This window comes from Nerophis lumbriciformis, linkage group LG38, assembly GCF_033978685.3.
Source record: "Nerophis lumbriciformis linkage group LG38, RoL_Nlum_v2.1, whole genome shotgun sequence".
In the NCBI taxonomy this organism is placed as follows: Eukaryota; Metazoa; Chordata; class Actinopteri; order Syngnathiformes; family Syngnathidae; genus Nerophis; species Nerophis lumbriciformis.
The window spans coordinates 7,595,709-7,622,623 of record NC_084585.2 but is presented as its reverse complement, the minus strand read 5'-3'; the positions used below and the strand labels follow the sequence as shown (position 1 = coordinate 7,622,623).

At 38.7% G+C, this 26,915-nt stretch overlaps 1 protein-coding gene across 1 annotated transcript; it reads left to right on the top strand.

Annotated features, from left to right (window-relative positions):
- The first annotated feature begins 1,646 nt into the window (after positions 1-1,646).
- psmd6 (proteasome 26S subunit, non-ATPase 6) lies at positions 1,647-26,382 on the top strand. Its single transcript, XM_061932537.1, has 8 exons — positions 1,647-1,925; positions 4,462-4,667; positions 10,449-10,594; positions 10,657-10,876; positions 10,935-11,043; positions 15,998-16,166; positions 26,042-26,119; positions 26,193-26,382. The coding sequence occupies exons 1-8, from the start codon at positions 1,781-1,783 to the stop codon at positions 26,287-26,289; spliced, it is 1,170 nt and encodes a 389-aa protein (XP_061788521.1). The 5' UTR covers positions 1,647-1,780; the 3' UTR covers positions 26,290-26,382.
- Positions 26,383-26,915: the final 533 nt, after the last annotated feature.

Sequence of the window (26,915 nt, the reverse complement as noted above, 5' to 3'; positions counted from 1 at the left end):
ATTGGCAGCAGTTAACGGGTTATGTTTAAAAGCTCATACCAGCATTCTTCCCTGCTTGGCACTCAGCATCAAGGCTTGGAATTGGGGGTTAAATCACCAAAAATTATTCCCGGGCGCGGCGCCGCTGTTGCCCACTGCTCCCCTCACCTCCCAGGGGGTGATCAAGGGGATGGGTCAAATACAGACGACAAATTTCATTACACCTAGTGTGTGTGTGACAATCATTGGTACTTTAACTTAACTTTAACTTTACACATACAAACTGTAGCACACAAAAAAAGCACATTTAATAAAAAAAACGTTATTATGGTCTTACCTTTACTTATAAATTAAGTCCATGCGCCGCAACTAAAGCCCTCACTTAAACTTTCCACGTGCAAGATTGAATCTATTTTAAAAAGTGTAACCGAGGGTTTATAAATGTCGCCTATACTGTATGAAACTACAAAATAACAAACACGGAGGCTCCAGTTTACACGAGGACCACTTTATTTACCTTTTTTCAAAAACCTCCGCTCCACTCCGTGTCATCACTTCCGCTCTTAGCGCCTTCAAAATAAGAGCTCAAGGCATATACTGTATAACAGCGCATAACAGGAACTTAACATCACAAAGAGAAAAGCCCATGAAAATAGGTTACAAAAGTTATTTAATAAGAAGCCAAAAAGTGCAAAAACAATAATGTTCGTGTTGGAGGAGTTGTGAATTAGGTACACCTGCAGTCTGCAGGTGTACCTAATGTTGTGGCCCTGCAGTCATTCACAACTCCTCCAACACGAACATGATTGTTTTTGCACTTTTTGGCTTCTTATGAAATAACTTTTTTAAATAGATTCAATCTTGCACGTGGAAAGTTTAAGTGTGGGCTTTAGTTGATATAACAATTCTACGGCGGGGGTGCAGGAGGCGGGATTACTGGAGCCTCAGCCAGTGCGTCTTTTGCAGCCGTTTTATGATCGCTCAGCACAAGAAATACGTCACACATACAGTTGTTGACAAAATACACTGTACATTATATACCTCAGCTAACTAAACTATGGAAATGTATAATATAGTTCATATAGCAATACAGTCTCACTGCACAGCAGGCCAGCAGTTAGCCGAGTCCGGAATCCATGTTGAGGCACTGAGTGACGTGCCTCAACTGGCTGCTGTTCACCGCACCGTCTATTCTCAGTATTTGAACGGCAAATGTGAAAATTCAGCGATTTTGAATAAAAATAATCTAAAACTGGTGAAGTTAAATGGAAAATAACTTCATAGTATAATCACTGGATACATATAACAATTTAATTAATTTTTTTCTTTTTACATTTTTTTTCTTTCCATGATGGCAGGTGAGGCGGGGCCTCACCTGCCTCTAGTGACTGCATGTCACTGGTACTGTGCAATCTACTAATAAAAGTTTCAATCAATCAATCAATGTACATGTTTGAAATAAAGCAAACCATTAACATTACGATTCGTCCATAAAACAATAAATAATAAAACGTATATAATTTGGTACAATCATATTTGTATTAATAACATAGTTCTAGCCAAAAAACAAGTGATTCGTTAATAATCTTATTTCAAAGTGAGTTGCTGGTTCGTAGTGTGGCCAGCAGGGGGCAGCAAGCAAAACACGGACTTGTTTTCCCTCCTCGTTGACTGACAGTCGGGCGGAAACAACACACTCCGGTGTTTGCCCGAGTCATCGTTGGCTAGCATCATACCTTCCGCCTGTCCGCCTTAAAGAAATCCCTTATTTATATCTATTTAGTGTCCACCGTTAGACAAAATGCCGCTGGAGAATCTCGAAGAAGAGGGTCTGCCCAAGAATCCCGACCTGAGGATAGCACAGCTGAAGTTCTTGCTGACAATGGACGGCCATCGCCAAGATGCTAAAGTGAAGACGGAGCTCATGGATGCTATCAAAGCTAACAGTGAGTTAGCATGACTATTTGTCTTATTTTCAACTTGACACACAATATAAACATATTATGAATACGTATGTTGTCTAAATGTTTCAATAAGAGTAGGAATCCGCTAAACGTTGTGTGCTAATCCATGCTAACAGCTAGAGCACATGACCGATTATTAGGACGTTAGCTTGAATAAAAAGTATGATTTTATTAAAATAATACTTGTCGTCAAAGTTCATTTAACATGTAACTTTCGCGGTTGTCGATTTTGGGTCATAAAATAAATAGTTTGTCAGTTTTTCTAAGAACGGTTTTGAGCACAAACTCCAATGCGATTTTTCTCTTCAAATCGCGATTCGATTTGCGATTCTTACATTAATAGAAATGTATAAAACTGCGAAAATAACGAGTGAAGGAAGCCATGTTACTTAGACTGGCAATCAATATATTCTTGGCTCAAGGTGCCACATTTTAGAACAATATGGAATAATAATAATAATAATAATAATTAATGATTTTGATTCGCGATTTTTATATTCATAAAAATGCATAAAACTGCGCAAATAACGAGTGAAGGAAGCCATGTTACTTGGACTGGCAATAAATATATTCTTGTTTCAAGGTGCCACATTTTAGAACAATATGGAATAATAATAATAATAATAATTAATGATTTTGATTCGCGATTTTTGTATTCATAAAAATGTATAAAACTGCGCAAATAACGAGTGAAATTAGCCATGTTACTTAGACTGGCCATCAATATATTCTTGTCTCAAAGTGCCACACTTTAGAACAATATGGAATAATAATAATAGTAATTAATGATTTTGATTCGCTATTTTTATATTCATAAAAATGTATAAAGCTGCGCAAATAACGAGTGAAATTAGCCATGTTACTTAGACTGGCAATCAATATATTCTTGTCTCAAAGTGCCACACTTTAGAACAATGTGGAATAATAATAATAATAATAATAATAATAAAAATGAATTATTTTGAGTCGCGATTTTTATATTCATAAAAATTCATAAAACTGCGCAAATAACGAGTGAAGGAAGCCATGCTACTTAGACTGGCAATCAATATATTCTTGTCTCAAAGTGCCACACTTTAGAACAATGTGGAATAATAATAATAATAATAATGAATTATTTTGAGTTGCGATTTTTATATTCATAAAAATGCATAAAACTGCGCAAATAACGAGTGAAGGAAGCCATGCTACTTAGACTGGCAATCAATATATTCTTGTCTCGAAGTGCCACACTTTAGAACAATGTGGAATAATAATAATAATAATAATAATAAAAATGAATTATAATGAGTCGCAATTTTTTTATTCATAAAAATGCATAAAACTGCGAAAATAACGAGTGAAGGAAGCCATGCTACTTAGACTGGCAATCAATATATTCTTGTCTCAAAGTGCCACACTTTAGAACAATAATAGTAATAATTATAATAAATTACATTTGTAACGCACTTTACATTTGTTAAAATGTCAAAGTGCAATAAAGTATAAATAAATAAAAAATAGAAAGTTAGAATATAATAATGGAAAATAAAAATAGAAATGAAAAACACTAGATAAAACAGAAACATAGATAAAAATAGAAATAAAAGAATGAAAGCACTGGATAAATAGGCAAGCAGTGTATTTAAAAACAAGAAGGCAGAGAAATTAAATAAAAGCTGTGCTAAAAAGGCGGGTTTTTAGTCCCTTCTTTAAACGGTCGACCGACTGTGGTGCTCTAAGATGGTCGGGGAGAGCGTTCCACCTCTAATAATGTACTTATTTAGCTTTTGCATTCTCGCTCGTTCGTCCGTGTTGATGGGCTCATATTGCCCGTCCAGTTTGAAGCTGAAATATTACCACAACGGGACGTTTGGCTTTCTAGTCGTATTTTTTTCTTCCTAATTTTTGTTATTTTCCGGCACTTCTTACTGGCGTGCTTCCTGTGTGTGTAAAGTTTCCGCCTCGCTCTCCGCCCACCGAGACAAAGATTGGGAATGACTGAAAAGAGGGCTCACTGCGCTCAGTTAATTCTACTTTTTTTTTTTTTTTTTAAACACGCTCATGTGTTGAGAGTGATCCACAGAGTGAGACATCTTTTGCTGTTCAGTCTTTATTTATTGCAGACTTTAAGATCCATTTAATATATAAAAACACAATACAAAACATTAAAAATAAAACATAAAGCCCAAATGTCAGTTTCTGACATACAAACATGTGTGCCAATGGTTCCACAATCCAGATGAGTAGCTAACAGAACTGCGCCCAGGGTTCGTTATCACAGTGATTATGTCATTTTCAGACTCAGATGCCCTACCCATAAACTTATACATAAGGTTGCGTAGCAACGCTGAGAAAGCAAGAAGCGAGAGGCGAATTAATGCAAGGCTCAACAATTCTGATTGGCAAACATGTCTGTCACTCAAATGTTAGTGACGGCTGGGGGAAAAATAACCCTGGTTATTTATCGCACTAATTAAAACCTCAATGTCGATTAACCGTGCGGCCCTATTGAGTGATGCCTATTTGTGTTGTCTAGACATGGCCCCCTACTATGAAAGCTTGTGCAAGGACCTCAAGTGGCAACAGGAAGGTGACCTGCTCAGCAAAATGAAGAAGGCCAACGAGGAGGAGCTGAAGAGGCTTGACGATGTGTTGGAGGATGCTGAGAAGAACCTTGGAGAGAGTGAGATCAGAGATGCCATGATGGCCAGAGCCGAATACCTGATCAGGATCGGCGACAAGGTAAAAACCTCACAGAACGTCAATTCGCCAGCCCTCGCAGCACAGATCTACGCAGGCTGGGGGGGAAATTTTGCACAGAAAAGCATCCAGCAGTCAAAAACGCACAAACACCATTAAAACAACTGCATGGGAAAGTGCTACAATCTAAGGCTGCAGCTAACAATTATTTTTCTATCGATTAATCTATAGATTTTTATATTTTTTTTCGATTAATCGGTTAATCTATAGATTATTTTTCCTTTTACCGATTATTTTTTTTATTTAAAATGAAGAGGAAAAAATAAATGTAGGTCAGTTTTTTCAAAAGGCATGGCTTTTATTTACAAAAAAAAAATGTTGGCCACTCAGTCAACATTGACAACAACATGACAAAATATTCTGTAACAATGTAAACATTTAAAACTTTTAACATTTAACAAAATTAAAAGTAGCTTATTTGCTTTTTAATGTGCAAATATAAAAGTAAACATCCAGTGCAAATCTTAATATTCTGCAATAGTATAAGCATTTCAAAAGTAAAAGTATTGCTTATTTTGCTTTAAAATGTGCAAAAATAAAGAGAAACATCCAATACCAAAAAGTGCAAAACGGAAATATTCTGTAACAACAGGGTAAACATTTCAACAAAAGTAAAAGTATTGCTTATTTGCTAAAATGTGCAAAAATAAAGATAAACATCCAATACCAAAAAGTGCAAAACGGAAATATTCTGTAACAACAGTGTAAACATTTCAACAAAAGTAAAAGTATTGCTTATTTTGCTTAATAACACAACAATGATAGTATGATTAAAGTGAAAGTTAATTGTTGGTTTGTACATAGTATATGTAACTGTTAATGTTGTAAAAGGTATTTGCACAACTAATTAACGTTAGCGTTTGTGACACGTCTTGTGCCGTGGGGTTCTTTCAGGACCGACAGACTGAACGCCAGACGGCTTTGCCAGGTTTACAATCTTTTAATTTTACACAAAGTCTTTTCTCTTCCAACTCTTTTCTCTTTCTTTACCTCGCTTTTCAGCTCCTCTTCCTCGCTCGCTCGTCGTCCTCTGTCTCCGGCTCTCCTCCTCTCTCGCACCATGTCAGCTTCACTCTGGCTCCTTCCAGTCTCTCTTCCCTCTCTCTCTGCTGCTCCCCTTTTCTTCAGCGAGAGGAGATTGGAGCGCGTCTTTGTAAACACTGAACAGGCACGCCAAATAACGCACCTCTTAGAGCGAAACGCTGCTTTAGTTTATGAATATACAACGCAGATACAAATGACACATTCATGTTTTTGTGTAATGATGACAACGTATACTCACGCGGACGATTGACTAGTTGATGGTGATGGCAAGAACGCTGTCGGGTGTTTTCTTTTCAAATGTTCGTTCATAGCCGTTGTGCTGCTATGATAGGCCATTTCCGCTCGACAGAGTGCATACAACAACATTATTAGGCCGTTTATTGGAAATACTCCCACACTTTTGACGACTTTTGGCGCTCTTTTTTCCCCTCGCTCGCATCGTCTGCTTTGCGCTCCGCCATGACCGTAGTGTGACGTAAAAATGCGACGCGTCGACGCACAAAAACGGCGTCGACGTATTTATGTAACCGATGACGTCGACGCGTCGTTTCAGCCTTACTACAATCACATCAATACGGCAAGATCAAAAGAAAAATGCTGCAAAAGTCAAAAACATGCACAAACCCTAAAGACGATTTCATGTCACAAGTGATGCAACCTGACACAACAAAAGATGGAATGAAAAGGTGCATTTTTCATTTGTTTTGTTAAATGCTTGCAGGAATGTGAGCACCTTTTGAGGGGGAAAAAAAGAGAAAAACTTTGACAGAAAAAAGAGGAAAATTAATTACGGCACAAAGTGTTGCCACGCAAACCCTGAAAGAAAAATTTGAAAATCAAGGCTATATTTCCTGCAATTTGGTGCATTTCTACACTATATTTCACCTTTAGATGTATTCTCATCCACCAACCCTTTTTTGGCTGTCTTCTTGACATGTGGAGTTATGTACTTAACAAAGAAAAGGTGAAATAACTGAAAACATGTTTTATATTCTAATTTCTTCAAAATAGCCACCCTTTGCTCTGATTACTTTTCTGCACACTCTTGTTATTCTCTGGAAGAGCTTCAAGAGGTAGTCACCTGAAATGGTTTTCACATCACAGGTGTGCTTGAAGCTCATCGAGAGAATGCCAAGAGTGTGCAAAGCAGTAATTAGAGCAAAGGGTGGCGATTTTGGCACATTTTCAGTTATTTCACCTTATTTTGTTAAGTACATAACTCCACATGTGTTCAATCATTGTTTTGACGTGACAATCTACAATGTAAATAGTCATGAAAATAAAGAAAACCCATTAAATGAGAACGTGTGTCCAAACTGTTGGCCTGTACTGTATGTTGATTTAGTGTAGTAGTGCACTGCATTTTAAAGACCTGTTTTACTTACATTACTGTACATTAGTGTACAAAACAGCTGTGTATAAGCAAATATGCCTTGTTTATGTAATGTATGGATCTGGTCTGGTTGACAGTAGCGTACCGTAGGGCTGGGCGATATGGCCTTTTATTAATATCTCCATATTTTTAGGCCATGTCACGATACACCATATATATATCGATATTTTGCCTTAGCCTTGAATGAACACTTGATCATCACAGCAGTATGATGATTCTATGTGTCTACATTAAAACATTCTTCTTCATACTGCATTAATATATGCTACTTTTAAACTTTCATGCAGAGAGGGAAATCACAAACATGTGGCACAAACATTCATGTCATTTCAAAACAGAAAGTGCAAAATTGTCAGACATTTTAAAACAAGCTATTAGTGCACTTTTGTGCATGATGTCACTAAGATGACAAATCAAAACAACACTAAATTAAAGTACACTTTTTGTACAGAACGCCACTACAATAGTTTAAAACAAATCAAGTGCACTTTTGTGCATGATGTCACACAAGATATTTCAATAAGTGTCAAATAAAAATGAGCTGCATAATAGGAAATCAAAGAGTCTACGTCCTTCGCTGTGTGGTAGGTTTCTGCGGACGTTATCTCCTTCTGTTGTTGACTATTTTTATCATACGGTGTTGATCTGGAAATGGTTGCTTCGGCATTTTGTTGGTGTGGCACCGGCCGGAGATGTTGACATGCAAAGTTTCAAGCACTCTTCATTCTCTAGCGGGTGACTTTTCAAATGATGCTACAAATTAGCAGTAATGCTACTTTTTGTAGCAACGCTTTTGCCGCATACTTGACATATTACGGTTGTCTGTTCAACATCTTCCCGCTTGAAGCCAAACCACCGCCAGACGATGGACCCCCTGCTGTTTTTCTTGGGAATGAATTATTCCTTCATTTGTCACCAGAATCACATTTTCTTTCTCTCGTATTACCACTCGCACCACAGCTAACGTTACCCATGCCGCTACCTCTCTGCTCCGCGAGGGCGTACACGTATGTGACGTATGTACGAAGGTACGCTTGTTTTATGTCTCTGTGAGAAGGAGAGACAAGAAAGAGTGAAAAGAGCCTGTAGTGTAATGCTCGCAGCTAAAAGCAACTGCATGAGAACGTAAACTGGAATATCACGATATAGTCATTTTCTATATCGCACAGAGACAAACCCGCGATATATCGAGTACATTCCATATATCGCCCTGCCTTAGCGTACCGTGACATTTTGGTACCGTTACATCCCTACTCTTTCATTAATTGTAGCTTAGGGCCTATTTCTGTTTTCATTTCAAAATACAGTTTTGCATGTGAAAAACTGAGGATACCACACTGCAAAAAGTCAGTGTTCAAAAACAAGAAAAAAAATTACAAAAATTAGGGGTATTTTATTTGAACTAAGCAAAATTTGCCAATAGAACAAGAAAATTCGGCTTGTCAAGACTTTCCAAAACAAGTAAAATTAGCTAACCTCAATGAACCCAAAAATAGCTTAAAATAAGTATATTCTCACTAATAACAAGTGCACTTTTCTTGGTAGAAAAAAAAAGAGAACTTTTTGCTCAATATGTTGAAAAATATTCGTAAATGAAGTAGATGCTAGTGCCATTATCTTGACATAATGATATGCGCTCAGCATTACATTTCTTGAAACCAGCAAACTTATACTAAAAACTAATTTATTGTTCTTAATGGAAAGGCAACAAGGCAAGCGCTTGTTACTCTCGGGGTCTCCTAGCTGCTCAGGCAAATCATATTGTCTAAAAATGCATTTTTCCTTTCTTTCATAGTTCTTTTTATTGATTTCACATTCACATTAACAACATATTCAAACCCTCTTCATCCCCTACCTCTGCTGTCACTCAAAACAAAGACAAAAAACAAAAGTACCCGGAGTAAAAAATAAATAAATAAATAAAGTTCAGTACAAGGCACTTAAAACAAAGTAATTGAAAACTGAAACATAATGTAGACGCAGCATGACAAGGCCATATTTAGGTACATATCTAGGGCTCTTCCTGCACTTGTGTAGAAGATTGGTCAAAAAAAGTTAAAAAAGGTCTCCACACTTTAAAAAAACTTGTTTTCAGAGCCCCGTAATGTATATCTTTGTTTCTCGAGCTTCAGGTTTGCTAGTATGTCCCTTATCCAGTGGGAGACTAAGGGTGGGACAGCCTCCTTCCACTTCAACAATATCAGGCGGCGTGCGAGGAGGGTGGTAAAGGCAACTATTTTGTGACCCCCGACAGGTAGTTCCATCCCTTCAGGAATGATTCCAAATACAGAAATGAAAGGGTTTGGATCGATTTGAATTGTTAAGACCGTGGAGAGTGCGTCGAAGATGGACTTCCAATACCCCTTTAGCTTCGGACAAAGCCAAAACATGTGTATTAATGTTGCGTTATCTAGTTTACATCTATCGCATAATGGGTTAATATGGGGAAATATTTTTGATAATTTTGCTTTTGAGAAGTGCACCCGGTGTATCACTTTAAATTGGACCATTGAGTGTCGTGCGCACATTGAAGATGAGTGAACCCTTTTCTCAATTTTTGCCCAGGTTACGTCATCTATTGATGTTTGGAGGTCTAAAATAAAAATGCATTTTTCCATGGATAACATGACATCATCACGCCAAGTGCGTGGTCTTTCAGTCAATTAGTGCGCATATATACATATATAATTTTTTTAAATTGTAATTTTAAAGAATTTATCTGAATGTGCATGAACTATTTCTGTTCAAAATTGTTAGAAATGTTAAATGTTTAAATATTAACTGTCAGTTTACTGTACTGTGCCAACTGTACTACTATATGAGTACGTATTTTCTATTGTTTCATTGAAAATAAAACAGCAAAGTCCATTTGGCTGTCATCTGTTTTAATTATGAGACACAATTGTGTCAAAATCATGATTTTTTTTTTCATGCTTGAAGTAAGAAATTATTACTTTAAAAAAAGTAGTTTTATACTTGTGAGTGTTGATGACACAGCTTTGCAACAGTTGATATTCTAGTTTCAAGCATGTTTTACTTAATATTGGTCATCAAATCTCAGCAACAAGCTGTAATATCTTACTGAGATCATTTAGGACCAAAACCCTTAAAACAAGTAAAAGACTCTAACATAAAATCTGCTTAGTGAGAAGAATTATCTTATCAGACAGAAAAAAAGCAAATATCACCCTTATTTGAGATATTTCATCTTACTTAGACTTCAGTTTTTGCAGTGCATGTATTGATGATGAAAGGATAGCTCTACTTTCTCTGGTTCTGCACGCACACATGTGGAAAAAGTCCACTTACGCCTTGTGCCTCCACAGGAGAGCGCCCTAACAGCCTTCAGGAAGACCTACGACAAAACCGTGGCTCTGGGTCATCGGCTGGACATCGTCTTCTACCTGTTGAGGATCGGCCTCTTCTACATGGACAGTGACCTCATCACACGCAACTCCGAGAAAGCCAAGAGGTGATGTCGCTTTTTTGTTGCATTTGTCTCTCAAACTGACCACGCCTCCTATCCTCCTGCAGCCTGATCGAGGAGGGCGGGGACTGGGACAGGAGGAACCGGCTGAAAGTCTACCAGGGCCTGTACTGCGTGGCCATCAGGGACTTCAAGCAGGCCGCCGAGCTCTTCCTGGACACGGTCTCCACCTTCACGTCCTACGAGCTCATGGACTACAAGACCTTCGTCACCTACACGGTCTACGTGTGCATGATCGCCCTCAAACGGCCAGACCTGCGTGAAAAGGTGCAGTAGGAGAACATGTCTCCCGCGGTGTTTAGATGACGGCCATGTTCTGTTCCAGGTAATAAAAGGAGCAGAGATCCTGGAGGTGCTGCACAGTCTGCCTGCCGTGCGTCAGTATCTTTTCTCCCTCTACGAGTGTCGCTACTCCGTCTTCTTCCAGTCTCTGGGTGAGAATCCTTTCACCTTCTCTGTTGCTTCTAAGTACCGAAATGTACGGGCTATAGAGAGCACCGGTATTTAAGCTGCACCCCACAAATTTCAGAAGAAATAAACGTGTACCGTATTTTTCGGAGTATAAGTCGCTCCGGAGTATAAGTCGCACCGGCCGAAAATGCATAATAAAGAAGGAAAAAAACATATAAGTCGCATTTTTGGGGGAAATGTATTTGATAAAAGCCAACAGCAAGAATAGACATTTGAAAGGCAATTAAAAATAAATAAAGAATAGTGAACAACAGGCTGAATAAGTGTACGTCATACCTGCCAACTACTCCGGTTTTCCCATAATTAGTACGGTTTTAATCAACCTATTCCAGGTTACGGTTGCAGTGATAAAAAATACGGTTTTTCATTAATTAAATTATTTTTTTTTTTTTTAAGTTTTATTCACGAAATCGCGTAACAACAATGACAATCGACACTGCTTCCCGTAACTTCCTATCGAGCCATTCCGAATGCCATGCGCGAGGCTATTTATAGCACCGGTTGCCATTGTTTCCAAACGAGCGAACGATCATGGAATCAACCGGAGAAAAATCGCAAACGAGTCTTAAACCGAAAAGAAAACTGCAGTCATTCCGTGAAGAATATTCAAAAGCCTATCCGGGAATAATTATCCGTTCCAAAAAGGGTGAAAACTACGCGAATTGCACCTTGTGCAGACAAGATTTTTCGATCGGACACGGAGGAATTAGCGATGTAAAAGACCACGTTGGGACAAAAAAACACAAGTCTAATGCCTTTGCTAAATTTGGATTTTAGCCACAAAAAGGTAATGACACCAATGTTATCTATTGGAATTGTTTAGTACTGTTATACTGTTAAAAGTGTTTATACTATTTATGCTTTCAAGTCCAAGTTGAAGAAATCTAGTTAAATGTTGACAGCATAACTACCAAAATACAGAAGTATGTCCTTAATATTTTTGCAGTGCTATTTCTGTTGAAAAGTTAAAATGATTACATTAGAGATGTGATGTGCCACTTTTCAAGTGTCTGATGGCTTAAATTAATTTTAATTAATTTTTCATATTTTGAATTATTTTGAAAGGCTTACAAAAAAACTACATTTGAATTGTAATTCCATGCTATTGACAGGACTATTAATTTTAATGAAGTTAGCTTACCATGTTTACAGTATGATAATTGTGATAGAAATGTGAATTTTAGGCACAGAATATTTTTTACAATTGAACAAGGCAGTAGATTATACAAGCTTGGACAGAAAGTTAATAATGACACCAATTTTTTTTTTAATGGAATTGTTTAGTACTGTTTTACCATTTGTTTACTGTAAAAAGTGTTTATACTGTTGATACTTTCAATTAACAAATTGAAGTCTTGTGAAAGGTTGACAGGATAACTGGCATTAACTGTCAAAATAATTTCAAACTATTGAAGTTAGCTTACAGAATAAACATGTCAATCAACCCATATGATTTTTGCTGTAATATTTTTGTTTTGAAAAGTCACTGTGACTGATAGAAAAGTGATGGTTTTAGCAACATTTTAACCTGTCTGAATGCTAATAATCATTTTGCGTCGGGGGGCGAAGGAACCCCCCACCAGGACTTTGTCCTGGACCTACCGGGGCCTGCGGCCCCTGGACCCTGGCTACTAGGTTTTTCTGATTTCAAAAGTTGGCAGGTATGGTACGTTATATGAGGCATAAATAACCAACTGGTATGTTAACGTAACATATTATGGTAAGAGTCATTCAAATAACTATAACATATAGAACATGCTATACGTTTACCAAACAATCTGTCACTCCTAATCGCTAAATCCCATGAAATCTTATACGTCTAGTCCAGGGGTCGGCAACCCAAAATGTTGAAAGAGCCATATTGGACCAAAAATACAAAAACAAATTTGTCTGGAGCCGCAAAAAATTAAAAGCCATATTACATACAGATAGTGTGTCATGAGATATAAATTGAATTAAGAGGACTTAAAGGAAACTAAATGACCTCGAATATAGCTACACATGAGGCATAATGATGCAATATGTACATATAGCTAGCCTAAATAGCATGTTAGCATCGATTCGCTTGCAGTCATGCAGTGACCAAATATGTCTGATTAGCACTCCAAACAAGTCAATAACATCAACAAAACTCACCTTTCACGCACAACCTTAAAAGTTTTGTGGACAAAATGAGACAGAAAAAGACGTGGCATAAAACACGTCCTAGAAAGTCGGAGAAAGTTATACATGTAAACAAACTAAGGTGAGTTCAAAGACCGCCAAAATTAGTAGGACAAAACGGCGCTCGCCAAATACTCGAATCAGTGAAGCCTGTTTAATATAAACAGTGTGCTTTGTAACAATTAGGGAGGCTTGTGTCATGTTTGTCCTCCTACAGAAACCATATTAAAAAAAAAAAAAGATTTTTTTTCTCCTCATCTTTTTCCATTTTTCATACATTTTTTAAAAGGCTCCAGAGAGCCACTAGGGCGGCGCTAAAGAGCTGCATGCGGCTCTAGAGCCGCGGGTTGCCGACCCCTGGTCTAGTCTCTTACGTGAATGAGATAAATAATATTATTTGATATTTTACGCTAATGTGTTAATCATTTCACACATAAGTCGCTCCTGAGTATAAGTCGCACCCCCAAACTATGAAAAAAACTGCGACTTATTGTCCGAAAAATACGGTCCATATATTAGCCACACCTGACTTTAAGCTGCAGATATATACCGCTACGAAAGATTTTGTAAATGTTTATCTACATCAGTGTTTTTCAACCTTTTTTGAGCCAAGGCACATTTTTTGCGTGCAAAAATCCAGAGGCCCACGACTAGCAGAAATCATAAACTCAGTTGACAGTAAAAAGTCGTCGTCGCAATTGTTGGATATGACTTTAAAGCATAACCAAGCATGCATCACTATAGCTCTTGTCTCAAAGTAGGTGTACTGTCACATCACGCCATGACTTATTTGGAGTTTTTTGCTGTTTTCCTGTGTTTAGTGTTTTAGTTCTTGTCTTGCGCTCCTATTTTGGTGGCTTTTTCTCTTGTTTTAGTATTTCCCTGTAGCAGTTTCATGTCTTATATTTCCCACATCTACTTTGTTTTAGCAATCAAGAATATTTCAGTTGTTTTCATCCTTCTTTGTGGGGACATTGTTGATTGTCATGTCATGTTCGGAGGTACCGTATTTTTCGGAGTATAAGTCGCACCGGAGTATAAGTCGCACCTGCCGAAAATGCATAATAAAGAAGGAAAACATATATAAGTCGCACTGGAGCCCGGCCAAACTATGAAAAAAACTGCGACTTATAGTCCGAAAAATACGGTACATTGTGGACACCGTCTTTGCTCCACAGTAAGTCTTTGCTGTCGTCCAGCATTCTGTTTTTGTTGACTTTGTAGCCAGTTCAGTTTTAGTTTCGTTCTGCATAGCCTTCCCTAAGCTTCAATGCCTTTTCTTAGGGGCACTCACCTTTTGTTTATTTTTGGTTTAAGCATCAGCCCTTTGAGACACTTGTGATTTAGGGCTATATAAATAAATATTGATTGATTGATTGATTAGACACCTTTTTACCTGCATTTACAAAGCAATTAGCTACCTGCTGCCACCTACTGATATGAAAGAGTATTACACGGTTACTCTGCCGAGCTCTAGACAGCACCGACACTCAACAACAACAACACATAAGTTGCAGACTATAATTACTGGTTTGCAAAAAATGTTTTTAACCCAAATATGTGAAATTAGAAAATCTCCTACGGCACACCAGACTGTATCTCACGGCACAGTGGTTGAAAAACACTGATCTACATAACTTTGTTTCCAAACGGTGTCTGTAACAAGGCAGTAAAACGGAAAAAAATCAAACAAAACAGAAGTCATGGTCATGGAGTCACTAGCTGCTGAAACTCGCTCTCCAATCAGCTCAACAGACTCAGTAACTCCAGAGACATTTTGGCCAAAATGTATGAAACTGAAACTATATAAGAAAAATGCAATTGTAAGTTAATAATACTAACAAAGACACTTGTAATCCTGTTAGCAAACCCTGAATAGATGAAGAATAGAATGGACTTTATTGTCATTATATTTGCATATAACGAGATTAAGGACTCCAATTTAAGGTGTGGTAGTGGAAACAAATAAGGAATAAAAATAAATCACCTAAGTAATAAAGATAAAAAAGTAAGAATTGAAATAAACAGACTACTATCCAATAAAAACAATAAGCAATCCTGTACAATACACAAAACACTGTACAATATACAGAACAAGACAAGAGTAATAAAGTAATGACAATCAGTGTGGGATGTATTGCACTCGAAGGGTAATATTGCACAGTAGGGTAGGATATTGTATAGGGGTGAATTATTATTATAAGTTTTGAGTTCAGGATGGTGACAGCTGTGGGAAAGAAGCTGTCTGATGAACCCGTAGCGCCTGATCGAACAGGTGGAACCTGCTACCATCGGGCTTGGTTACATTATGACAAATATGCATGAAAACACTCCTACAGACATCATTTAGTTATAATGTAAAAATGTACAAACGTTGCTTGGAGTGCTGAATACAGAATCCTTTTGAGTCGGAAAGCTATGGACGAATAATAGACAAAATGAGACCTTTACCTCCAGTTTAAGGCACAAAACAGGAGGTACGTTTTCAACCCACAGCACCTGCAGTGAGCTAGCTCGTCCAAAAGATGGCGCCACAGCACAAACAATAACACACCGTATCAGTGTCTCTGTCGGTGGAATATGAAAACTATTTGTTGAAATAAAACATTATGACCCTGCGGTGAGGTGGCGACTTATGACCATTAGAGAAGAAAAATTAGCCTCACAGTTTTTTAAAGTGTGGGAAAAAAGTAGCAGTTTATAGTCCATAAAATAGGGTATGTGTACATCCTATTTGTTGTTTGTGTTCCACAGCCACGGTGGAGCAGGAGATGAAGAAGGACTGGCTCTTTGCCCCACATTACCGCTACTACGTGAGAGAGATGAGGATCCAGGCCTACAGCCAGCTGCTGGAGTCCTACCGCTCCCTCACCCTGGGCTACATGGCCGAGGCCTTTGGCGTCAGCACCGAGTTCATCGACCAGTGAGTACACACCCACCTTTATTCTGATCGCCAGAAGTCTGGTGTCTTTTCTTAAGACTAAAACGAGCTTACAGCATCACTATCATTATAGCAGCTCACTGATTGGTCTCTCACTCTAATTAATCTCCACAATTACAACATTGTAAGGCTGCAGCTAACGATTATTTTTCTATCACTTAATCCAGTGCCTGGGGGTACTTGAAGGTATGCCAAGGGGTATGTGAGATTTTTTTTAAATACCGGTATTCTAAAAATAGCAACAATTCAAAAATCCTTTATAAATATAAATAAAAACCTATCTTTTTTTCCAAATAGTTCAAGAAAGACCAGTACAAATGAGCAATATTTTGCACTGTTATACAATTTAATAAATCAGAAACTGATGACATAGTGCTGTATTTTACTTCTTTATCTCTTTTTTTTCAACCAAAAATGCTTTGCTCTGATTAGGGGGTACTTGAATTAAAAAAAAAATTCACAGGGGGTACATCACTGAAGAAAGGTTGAGAACCACTGCTCTAAAGTACATCTCCTGCGTCCCTCTATTTATTCAGGTGTTCCACAGTCAACATCACTAAAAGGAGTGGTCACACATATCATGCAAAGCAGCTCCAGTACGCACAATACGTGGCGGAATGTGCTGGGGCCTTGTGATTTCGCCTTGTCTCAGCTTCGCCTGCGTGCTGTCGTCTTATCTTCGTTGAGGTCCTTGAAGTCCTTGGCTGTTAGCGGGCTAAAACAAAGATAACATCTGCGGCTGAGGCCACCCCTCAGACAATAAGTTTTTGTCCTTGCACAGATAGAAAAGGTACAGCTAATAACTATAGCAACTTTTTTCTTTTTTTATTCTTTTTTTCGATTAATCGGTTAATCTGTAGATTATTTTTTCGATTAATCTGTAGATTATTTTTCCTTTTACCGATTTTTTTTATTTTATTTCAAATGAAGATGAAAAAATAAATGTAGGCCAGTTTTTTCAAAAGGCGTGGCTTTTATTGACAAAAAAACAAAGTATGGCCACTCAGTCAACATTGACAACAACATGACAAAATATTCTGTAACAATGTAAACATTTAAAACTTTTAACATTTAACAAAATTAAAAGTAGCTTATTTGCTTTTTAATGTGCAAATATAAAATAAACATCCAGTGCAAATCTTAATATTCTGCAATAGTATAAGCATTTCAAAAGTAAAAGTATTGCTTATTTTGCTTTAAAATGTGCAAAAATAAAGATAAACATCCAATACAAAAAAGTGCGTATTTCCTTGTATTGGCGTATTCGCATTCCTCCAATTACTGCCGGGTCAAACTCGTTTCGCAAAATAATTAGCGCATGCTTGGCCTTATCGCCAACTCAGGATTAACGCCGGATCAAACTCGTTTCGCAAAATAGTAATTTTATTAGCGCATGTCTAGAATTTCCGCCGGGTCAAACTCGTTTCGCAAAATAATTAGCATACGTCTAGAATTTCCGCCGGGTCAAACTCGTTTCGCAAAATAATCAGCATACGTGAGTGACACTTCACCTGTCATCATTTTCAAAAAGCAGGAGGCTGATTTCAATCATTTGAAATCGCATAAAGGGAAGAAGATTAAGAGCTATTCAGTAGGATTTAAGGTCCAAGCTATATGCTAAAAAGAACAGTAAGCAGCTATGTTTTATTAATATACCGTAGCTGCGTGTGTCAAATATGAGTCAATAAATGACTCCCGCCTCCTGCTGGTAGAGGGCGCCAGTGAACCTTCTTGCGACTACCGGTACTGCAGAAGACCGGTGCTGCAGAAGAAGACAACAAGCAACAAGAGTGAGCAGCGATCGTTTTAACATGGAGGATTACATATCTAAAATAAAACACTTTTCTAAACTGGACTTTCAATGGAAGCAGGAGGTAATACTTAAAGGAATATCTCCATCGAGACAGAGAGACTCTTAAAACTGAAGAAAGATAAGGAAGACTTCTATAAACAAGTTATCGATGCTTTTGATCAGAAGCAGCTGCGCATGGACTTCATTTATAAGTAAAGGTAAGACCATAATAACGTTTTTTTTTTTATTAAATGTGCTTTTCATGATGGTATCCTTACATCACTCAAATGTATAAGCGCAGGCCTAAATTTACCCCGCGCCTTTTGGTAAGCGCAGGAGTGAGAAGAGGTTTTAAATTAATTAGCGCCCCGGCGCTAATTCAAGGAAATACAGTATGCGATGCGTCGACGCCGTTTTATTTACGTAATCGATGACGTCGTTTCAGCCTTACAACATTGTATTGAACCTTACTATTATTAGCAATTATATCAGGGCTGTCAAATGATTCAAATATTTAATTGTTACTAATCGCAGTTTGTTCATAGTTAACTCCAAATTAATTGCCATTGAGAGGTAGAATTTTTGGTCACCAATAAGTGTGTCCTAGACCAGGGGTCGGCAACCTTTACCAGTCAAAGAGCCATTTTGACCAGTTTCACAAATTATAGAAAACAACGGGAGCCGCAAATTTTTTTTTAAATTTTAATTGAAATAACACTGCATACGAAGTTTTTTTTTTGCTTTGTATAACAAGGGGTCTCAGACACGCTGGCCACACCTTTATGTTGAATTTGAAAGCTGGTGCGGCACGCGGGTTTTTATTTAATGGCGCCTGTCAGCGTCATGCGTGCCGTGACGGTACAGCATATAGCACCCACTACAGTCAGCGTGCCTGATCAGTTACACGTTGTATGGGGCTTCCGCTTTACTCACGTAAGTGACAGCATGGCATACTTGGTCAACAACCACACAGCTCACACTGACGGTGGCGGTATAAAAAAAAAAAACTTTAACACTCTTACTAATAATGCACCACACTGTGAACCCACACCAAACAAGAATGACAAACACATTTCGGGAGAACATCCGCACCGTAACACAACATAAACACAACAGCACAAATACCCAGAATCCCATGCAGCCCTAACTCTTCCGGGATACATTACACCCCCGCTACCAAACCCCGCCCACCTCAACCTACGCACGGAGGGGCTGGCGGGGTTTGGTGGTATCAGGGGTGTATAATGTAGCTCGGAAGAGTCAGGACTGCATGGGATTCTGGGTGTTTGTTCTGTTGTGTTTATGTTGTGTTAAGGTGCAGATGTTCTCCCGAAATGTGTTTGTCATTCTTGTTTGGTTTTGGTTCAAAGTGTGGCGCATTATTAGTAAGAGTGTTAAAGTTGTTTTATATGACCACCGTCAGTGTAACCTGTGTGGCTGTTGACTAAGTATGCCTTGCTGTCACGTACGTGTGCAAGCAGAAGATGTATATTGTTTAACAAGTATTGGGCTGGCACTCTGGTAATACAGATTGTAGAGGGCGTCAAATGTTGTACCATCATGCTACGTCCTTATTATAGCCATAAGGGTGAAAATCGGTGAATATTAATCCCGGGAGTTTTCTGCGAGAGGCACTGAAATCCGGAAGTCTCACGGGAAAATTGGGGGGTTCAGCAAGTATGCAGCTGAGCCGCATCAGAGTGATCAAAGAGCCGCGGGTTGCCGACCCCTACCCTTGACAGATAAGTTTCATGTTTTTATTATCATGACTGGACAACATATTTGCTTTAATGAAATGTTTTTTTAAACAGCTCAACACAAAACCGACAAACATGTATTTTTTTCAACAAGCTTAAAATAGATGTACATTTATCAAGGAAAAATCACAAATTATGCAAGATTTTCCAAAATATTTGTTTCAAAGAGTAATATTTAAGATTAGGTTTTAGCACGGCAGTGCACTGTTAGCACATTGAAGTCCTTGTTTGGCAGATTTTACACTTTGATTGAACAACAATGCAAACATATTGGATATGAAGGAATATTATGTTGTAATTACAGCCAAAACTATTGTTCCTAGCATGTGGTGAAACATTTGAACATGTCAACTTGTCACTAGGATGTATGGAAGTCAATAGGGACTAGGGATGTCCCGATCCAGGTTTTTGCACTTCCGATCCGATACCGATATTGTTTTTGCACTTCCGATCCGATACTGACCGATACCGATACTGGCCTATCCGAGCATGTATTAAAGTTTAAAGTTATTTAGCCTACTTAGTTGTCAGAATCATGTTGAAAAGGGTTTTAGTACTCTTGATAACAACTAGCCAGCTGAATTAGGGGAGTTTGAATAATACACAATGGTTGGTAACAAGAAACTGACCTGTTTATTCAAGGATAAACACAAAATAGACAAAATTATACATGACAAACAGAAATGGCATCATTGAACTAGGGCTGGGCGATATGGCCTTTTTTTAATATTGTGATATTTTAAGGCCATATTGCGATACACAATATATATCTGAATATTTTGCCTTAGCCTTGAATGAACACTTGATGCATATAATCACAGCAGTATGATGATTCTATGTGTTTTGATTGATTGATTGAGACTTTTATTAGTAGGTTGCACAGTGAAGTACATATTCCGTACAATTGACCACTAAATGGTAACACCCTAATAAGTTTTTCCACTTAAATTGATTCATGATACAGATATATACTATCAGATATATACTATCATCATAATACAGTCATCACACAAGATAGTCACATTGAATTATTTACATTATTTATAATCCAGGGTGTGGAGGGTAAGTGTCAAAAAGACAGCCAAAAGAGTTTGATATGAGAATAAATCTAAAGTTAAAATATAGGGTAGAAATGCACCCATTTGCAGGAAATGTAGTCTTGATTTTCAACATTTTCTTTCAAGGCTTGCATGTCTACATTAAAACATTCTTCTTCATACTGCATTAATATATGCTACTTTTAAACTTTCATGCAGAGAAGGAAATCACAACTAAAAAAATCACAATTTTTTTCATACGGTGTTGATGTGGAAATTTTTGCCTCGGCATTTTGATGGTGTGGACGTGTGGCACCGAATGGAGATAAGCGTCTCGACAGACGTTACAATATTTGAACAATGATGACGAAAACTGTTTTCTCTGTCGTGTCCGTGTGTCGAAAATTGTTATGCGCTTATTTTTTTATTTGATTTTGTGCGTGGCATAGATTTGCTATGCGCAGAGGACGCTTAAACAGTGCGCAATTGCACAGGCGAGCACCTTAGAGGGAGCGTTGGTCACACAGCTGCGCTAGCATCACAGCTAACGTTAGCCATGCTGCTACCTCTCTGCTCGGGGAGGACGTATACGTATGTGACGTATGATGTGACAGTATGTGACGTGTGACGTGACAGTATGTGACGTATGACGTGACAGTATGTGATGTGTGTAAGAAGGTGCGCTTGCTGTCTGTGAGAGGGAGACACAGGAAAGAGTGAGAAGAGCCTGTCGTGTAATGCCAGCAGCTAAAAGCAACTGCGTGAGATTCCACAGACCTGTGGATGTGTTGAAAGTGTGCTGGAAAATGCGGAACGGAAATTAGGGAGCAGCCGAAATGTGGAATGTATTATTTAAATAGGTGCGTTGGAAAACACGGACCGGAGTTTTTTTTTAAACTGGATCTGGATCAGCATTTTCCCATGCCTTGCCGATGCGCATTTTTTTTGCAAATATCGGCAGCCGATCCGATCCAAATATCGGATCGGGACATCCCTAATAGGGACCAAAATGGCTTACCGTATTTTTCGGAGTATAAGTCGCACCGGCCGAAAATGCATAATAAAGAAGGGAAAAAACATATAAGTCGCATTTTTGGGGGAAATGTATTTGATAAAAGCCAACACCAAGAATAGACATTTGAAAGGCAATTTAAAATAAATAAAGAATAGTGAACAACAGGCTGAATAAGTGTACGTTATATGAGGCATAAATAACCAACTGGTATGTTAACGTAACATATTATGGTAAGAGTCATTCAAATAACTATAACATATAGAACATGCTATACGTTTACCAAACAATCTGTCACTCCTAATCGCTAAATCCCATGAAATCTTGTACGTCTTGTCCAGGGGTCGGCAACCTTTACCAGTCAAAGAGCCATTTTGACCCGTTTCACAAATTAAAGAAAACAATGGGAGCCACAAATATCTTTTGAAATTTAAAATGAAATAACACTGCATACAAAGTTTTTTTTTGCTTTGTGCTTTGTATAAACCAATGTCTCAGACACGCGGCCCACACCTTAATATGAAAATTGAATGTTAGTGCGGCCCGCGAGTTTTATATGAATGGCGCTTGACAGCGTCATTACCTGTCAACCCTCCCGATTTTTCCGACAGACTACGAATTTCAGGGCAACTATTCTCTCGAACGTGCCGTGATGGTACAGCAATTAGCGCCCACTACAACCAGCGTGCCGGCCCAGCCACACGTTGTATGGGGCTTTCTGCTTGCTCACGTAAGTGACAGCAAGGCATACTTGGTCAACAACCACACAGGTTACACTGACGGTGGCCATATAAAACAACTTTAATACTCTTACTAATAATGTGCCACACTTTGAACCAGAACCAAACAAGAATGACAAACACATTTCGGGAGAACATCTGCACCTTAACACAACAGAACAAATACCCAGTATCCCATGCAGCCCTAACTCTTCCGGGCAACATTATACACCCCCGCTACCAAACCCTGCCCACCTCAACCGACGCACAGAGGGGAGGTGGGGGGGTTTGGTGGTAGCAGGGGTGTATAATGTAGCCCGGAAGAGTCAGGGCTGCATGGGATTCTGGGTATTTGTTCTGTTGTGTTAAGGTGCAGATGTTCTCCCAAAATGTGTTTGTCATTCTTGTTTGGTTTTGGTTCAAAGTGTGGCGCATTTTTAGTAAGAGTGTTAAAGTTGTTTTATATGGCCACCGTCAGTGTAACCTGTGTGGCTGTTGACCAAGTATGCCTTGCTGTCACTTATGTGTGCAAGCAGAAGATGCGTATAACAAGAGGCTGGGCCGGCATGTTGTTTGTACATATTATAGAGGGTGCTAAATGCTGTACTATCATGGCACGCCCTTATTATCATTGTAAGGGTGACAATCGGGGAGTATTAATCCCGGGAGTATTCTGCGAGATGGCACTGAAATCCGTAAGTCTCCCGGGAAAATCGGGGGGGTCGGCAAGTATGCAGCTGAGCCGCATCAGAGTGATCAAAGAGCCGCATGCGGCTCGCCGACCCCTGGTCTAGTCTCTTACGTGAATGAGATCAATAATATTATTTGATATTTTACGCTAATGTGTTAATCATTTCACACATAAGTCGCTCCTGAGTATAAGTCGCACCCCCGGCCAAACTATGAAAAAAACTGCGACTTATAGTCCGAAAAATACAGTAGATGAAGATTGAATCATAATCCTCAAGAAGCAGCGCCTTTTTGTGTCGCTCTTGCCGTTTCCGGGTCTAAATTGGCTGTCAAAGTGTTCCAACTTGTCAGATTACAGTATTAATTAGAAATTAAAGCTGCAAGCAGCATTGGTCGGGCCCGCATATTTGGCAGGTGCTAGTCCTAAATGTCCCAATACTTTTGTCCAGTGATAGTCATAAGTGTCCCAATACTTTTGTCTACTTTTAGTCTGAAGTGTCCCAAGACTTTTGTCTAGTGTACCTACCTTGTCTGCATTGTGTGGGCATGCTGGTGCTTCCTGCTTTTAAGCAGCCATCTTAAAAAAACAGCAGCGCAGCAGCATCAGCGCAGCGGGTCTTTGAAGGGTCATAAAATCAAAACCGGAGCAGTTAGAAAAAAAGCGCTGTAATCACAAGGGTTCAATCTCTCTCCTGTGTTAGTTTGAAGGCGAAACGACAAACGCGCTCAGAAGAGATCGTTTTTGAAGGAAGGTGACCGGTTTTTACAAAAAATTTGTTTTGAAGGGGGAATAGCAAACTTCCTGTTGATTTTTGCTGGGGGTTGTCAATTTATGAAATGTAGGTCTAAGTGAGACCTACATAGAGGTTTTTGTTTCATGTCTCTCCGACCTTCCCAGTGGGAGTTACAGGCAGTTTTGTCATTTTTTTCTTCCAAGGAGCAGTTTTTTTCTGCGTTTTATTAAAAAATTGCGGTAGAGCACAATTTTGAGATTTGGGGTTAGGTTTTTTCATTAGATCACAATTTTAGCCAGTCCTGATGTGTGTGTTCAGTTTGGTGAGTTTTGAAGCATGTTAAGGGGGTCAAATTATAGCTCAAAGAGGCAAAAGTGACTGTTTATATTACTTTTTTGTCTTGAAGAGGGAATTGCCAACTTCCTGTTGATTTTTGCCCGAGGATATACAATTATGAAAACTAGGTCTAAGTCAGACCTACATAGAGGTTTTTGTTTCATGTCTCTCCGACCTTCCTAGTGGGAGTTACAGGCAGCTTAGTTTTTTTTTTCTTTTTAGGGGGCGCTAGAGCGCAATTTTGAGTTTTTGGGTTCGGTTTTTTTATTAAAAGGCAATTTTCGCAGGTCCTGACGTGTGGGTCAAATATGGTGAGTTTTGAAGCATGTTAAGTGGGTCAAATTAGTGCTCAAAGAGGCGGCGGAAGAAAAAAGAAAGAATAATTAAAACTGCAAGCAGCGTTGGTCGGGCCCACGTATTTGGCAGGTGCTAGTCCTAAGTGTCCCAATACTTTTGTCTACTTTTAGTCTGAAGTGTCCCAAGACTTTTGTCTAGTGTACCTACCTTGTCTGCATTGTGTGGGCACGTTGGTGCTTCCTGCTTTTAAGCAGCCATCTTAAAAAAACAGCAGCATCAGCGCAGCGGGTCTTTGAAGGGTCATAAAATCAAAATCGGAGCAGGTATTAAAACGCTGTTCTGTTATTTTATACACAAGGGTTTAATCTCTCTCCTGTGTTAGTTTGAAGCCGAAACGACAAACGCGCTCAGAGGATAGTTTTTGAAGGAAGGTGACCGGTTTTTACAAAAAATTTGTTTTGAAGGGGGAATAGCAAACTTCCTGTTGATTTTTGCTGGGCGTTGTCAATTTATGAAATGCAGGTCTAAGTGAGACCTACATAGAGGTTTTTGTTTCATGTCTCTCCGACCTTACCAGTGGGAGTTACAGGCAGTTTTGTCAGTTTTTTCATCCGAGGAGCAGTTTTTTGTGCGTTTCATTAAAAAATTGCGCTAGAGCACAATTTTGAGATTTGGGGTTAGGTTTTTTTATTAGATCACAATTTTTGCCAGTCCTGATGTGTGCGTTCAGTTTGGTGAGTTTTGAAGCATGTTAAGGGGGTCAAATTACAGCTCAAAGAGGCAAAAGTGACTGTTTTTAGTACTTTTTTGTCTTGAAGGGGGAATTGCCAACTTCCTGTTGATTTTAGCCCGAGAATGTACCATTATGAAAGTTAGGTCTGAGTCAGACCTACATAGAGGATTTTGTTTCATGTCTTTCCGACCTTCCTAGTGGGAGTTACAGGCAGTCTAGTTTTTTTTTTTTCTAGGGGGCGCTAGAGCGCAATTTTGATTTTTGCAGTTTGGTTTTTTTATTAAAAGACAATTTTCGCAGGTCCTGATGTGTGGGTCAAATATGGTGAGTTTTGAAGCATGATAAGTGGGTCAAATTAGTGCTCAAAGAGGCGGCGGAAGAAAAAGAATAAAGAAAAACCTTAGAAATTCAATAGGTCCTTATGTCCCATTGCATAAGGACTCCCTGTGGGAGTCCTTTTGCAATGGGCCATTGCGGGCCCTAATAATAAAACCTTACAAATACAATAGGTCCTTATGTCCCATTGCATAAGGACTCCCTTTGGGAGTCCTTATGCAATGGGCCATGCGGGCCCTAATAACGATCACTTACTTTACTTTTTTCCCCACGCAAATCGGCTAATACTGATTGGAAACTAAACTATTACGTTAATATTGAGTACAATAATAAAATATCCAGCCCGAGCCCGATACTGCCGCAGACCTGATCTCAAAAGTCCTTTCTTTAGCGCCTTCAATCTTCTGTCCTCAGGGAGTTGTCTCGATTCATCGCTGCAGGACGCCTGCACTGTAAGATCGATAAAGTCAACGAGATCGTGGAAACAAACCGGTAACAATCATCACTTCTGCTCCTTTTCGGGGGAAACTTCCTCATCCTTTCCTTTTTCCTCTTCTTCTTGCAGACCTGACAGCAAGAACTGGCAGTACCAGGAGACCATCAAGAAGGGGGACTTGCTGCTCAACAGAGTCCAGAAGTTATCTAGAGTCATCAACATGTAAACAAAGTGGATTCTTCTTGGCTGGGTTTTTTTTCTTACACCTCCTAGTTTGTTTGACAAATTCATCGTGTACATAATAAAAGCTTTGACTGTTGGTGCTGATGTTGTCTGAGGAACGAGGCAGAGACGTGTTTTCTTCATATAAATAGTATAAATTATTTTATTTACAGAAACTTGTTACAAAACAAATATACTATACAATCTTTTTTTTTCTCTTTAAATAGTATTTCTAACATGTTTGTTCATGAATGACGTAGCAGCCAATACAACAAAAGTCTAGCTGAAAATGATTCATCAGGAAAAAAAGAAAATATTACAGGCTTTTTTTTTTTTTTTGTCATGAGCTGTACTTTTCATGTTCACATTCCAAGTCTATGGTTCTGATGAAGGAAAACTTATTTCCACTCAGTGGAGTTTGAAGGTAAACAAAAGGTTGTGATGTACAACTCCTGTAGACCAGATGGGCTTTAACACACACACTGAGGAGGAAATGTTACCATGTTTCATACTGCCAGTAATGATGTGCTGATACCACATCTTTATGCTCTTAATATCCATACTTTGGTTCAGGGGTCCAAACTTTTTGCTCTAAGGGCCACATACTGAAAGGTATAAGTATATTTGATG

Bases quoted from the DNA above. Each gene is read 5' to 3' on its own strand.
- psmd6 (XM_061932537.1), top strand. From the start codon at position 1,781: ATGCCGCTGGAGAATCTCGAAGAAGAGGGTCTGCCCAAGAATCCCGAC. The intron at 1,926-4,461 runs GTGAGTTAGCAT...TGTGTTGTCTAG, and splicing joins GGATGCTATCAAAGCTAACA to ACATGGCCCCCTACTATGAA. The intron at 16,167-26,041 runs GTGAGTACACAC...TTCTGTCCTCAG, and splicing joins AGCACCGAGTTCATCGACCA to GGAGTTGTCTCGATTCATCG.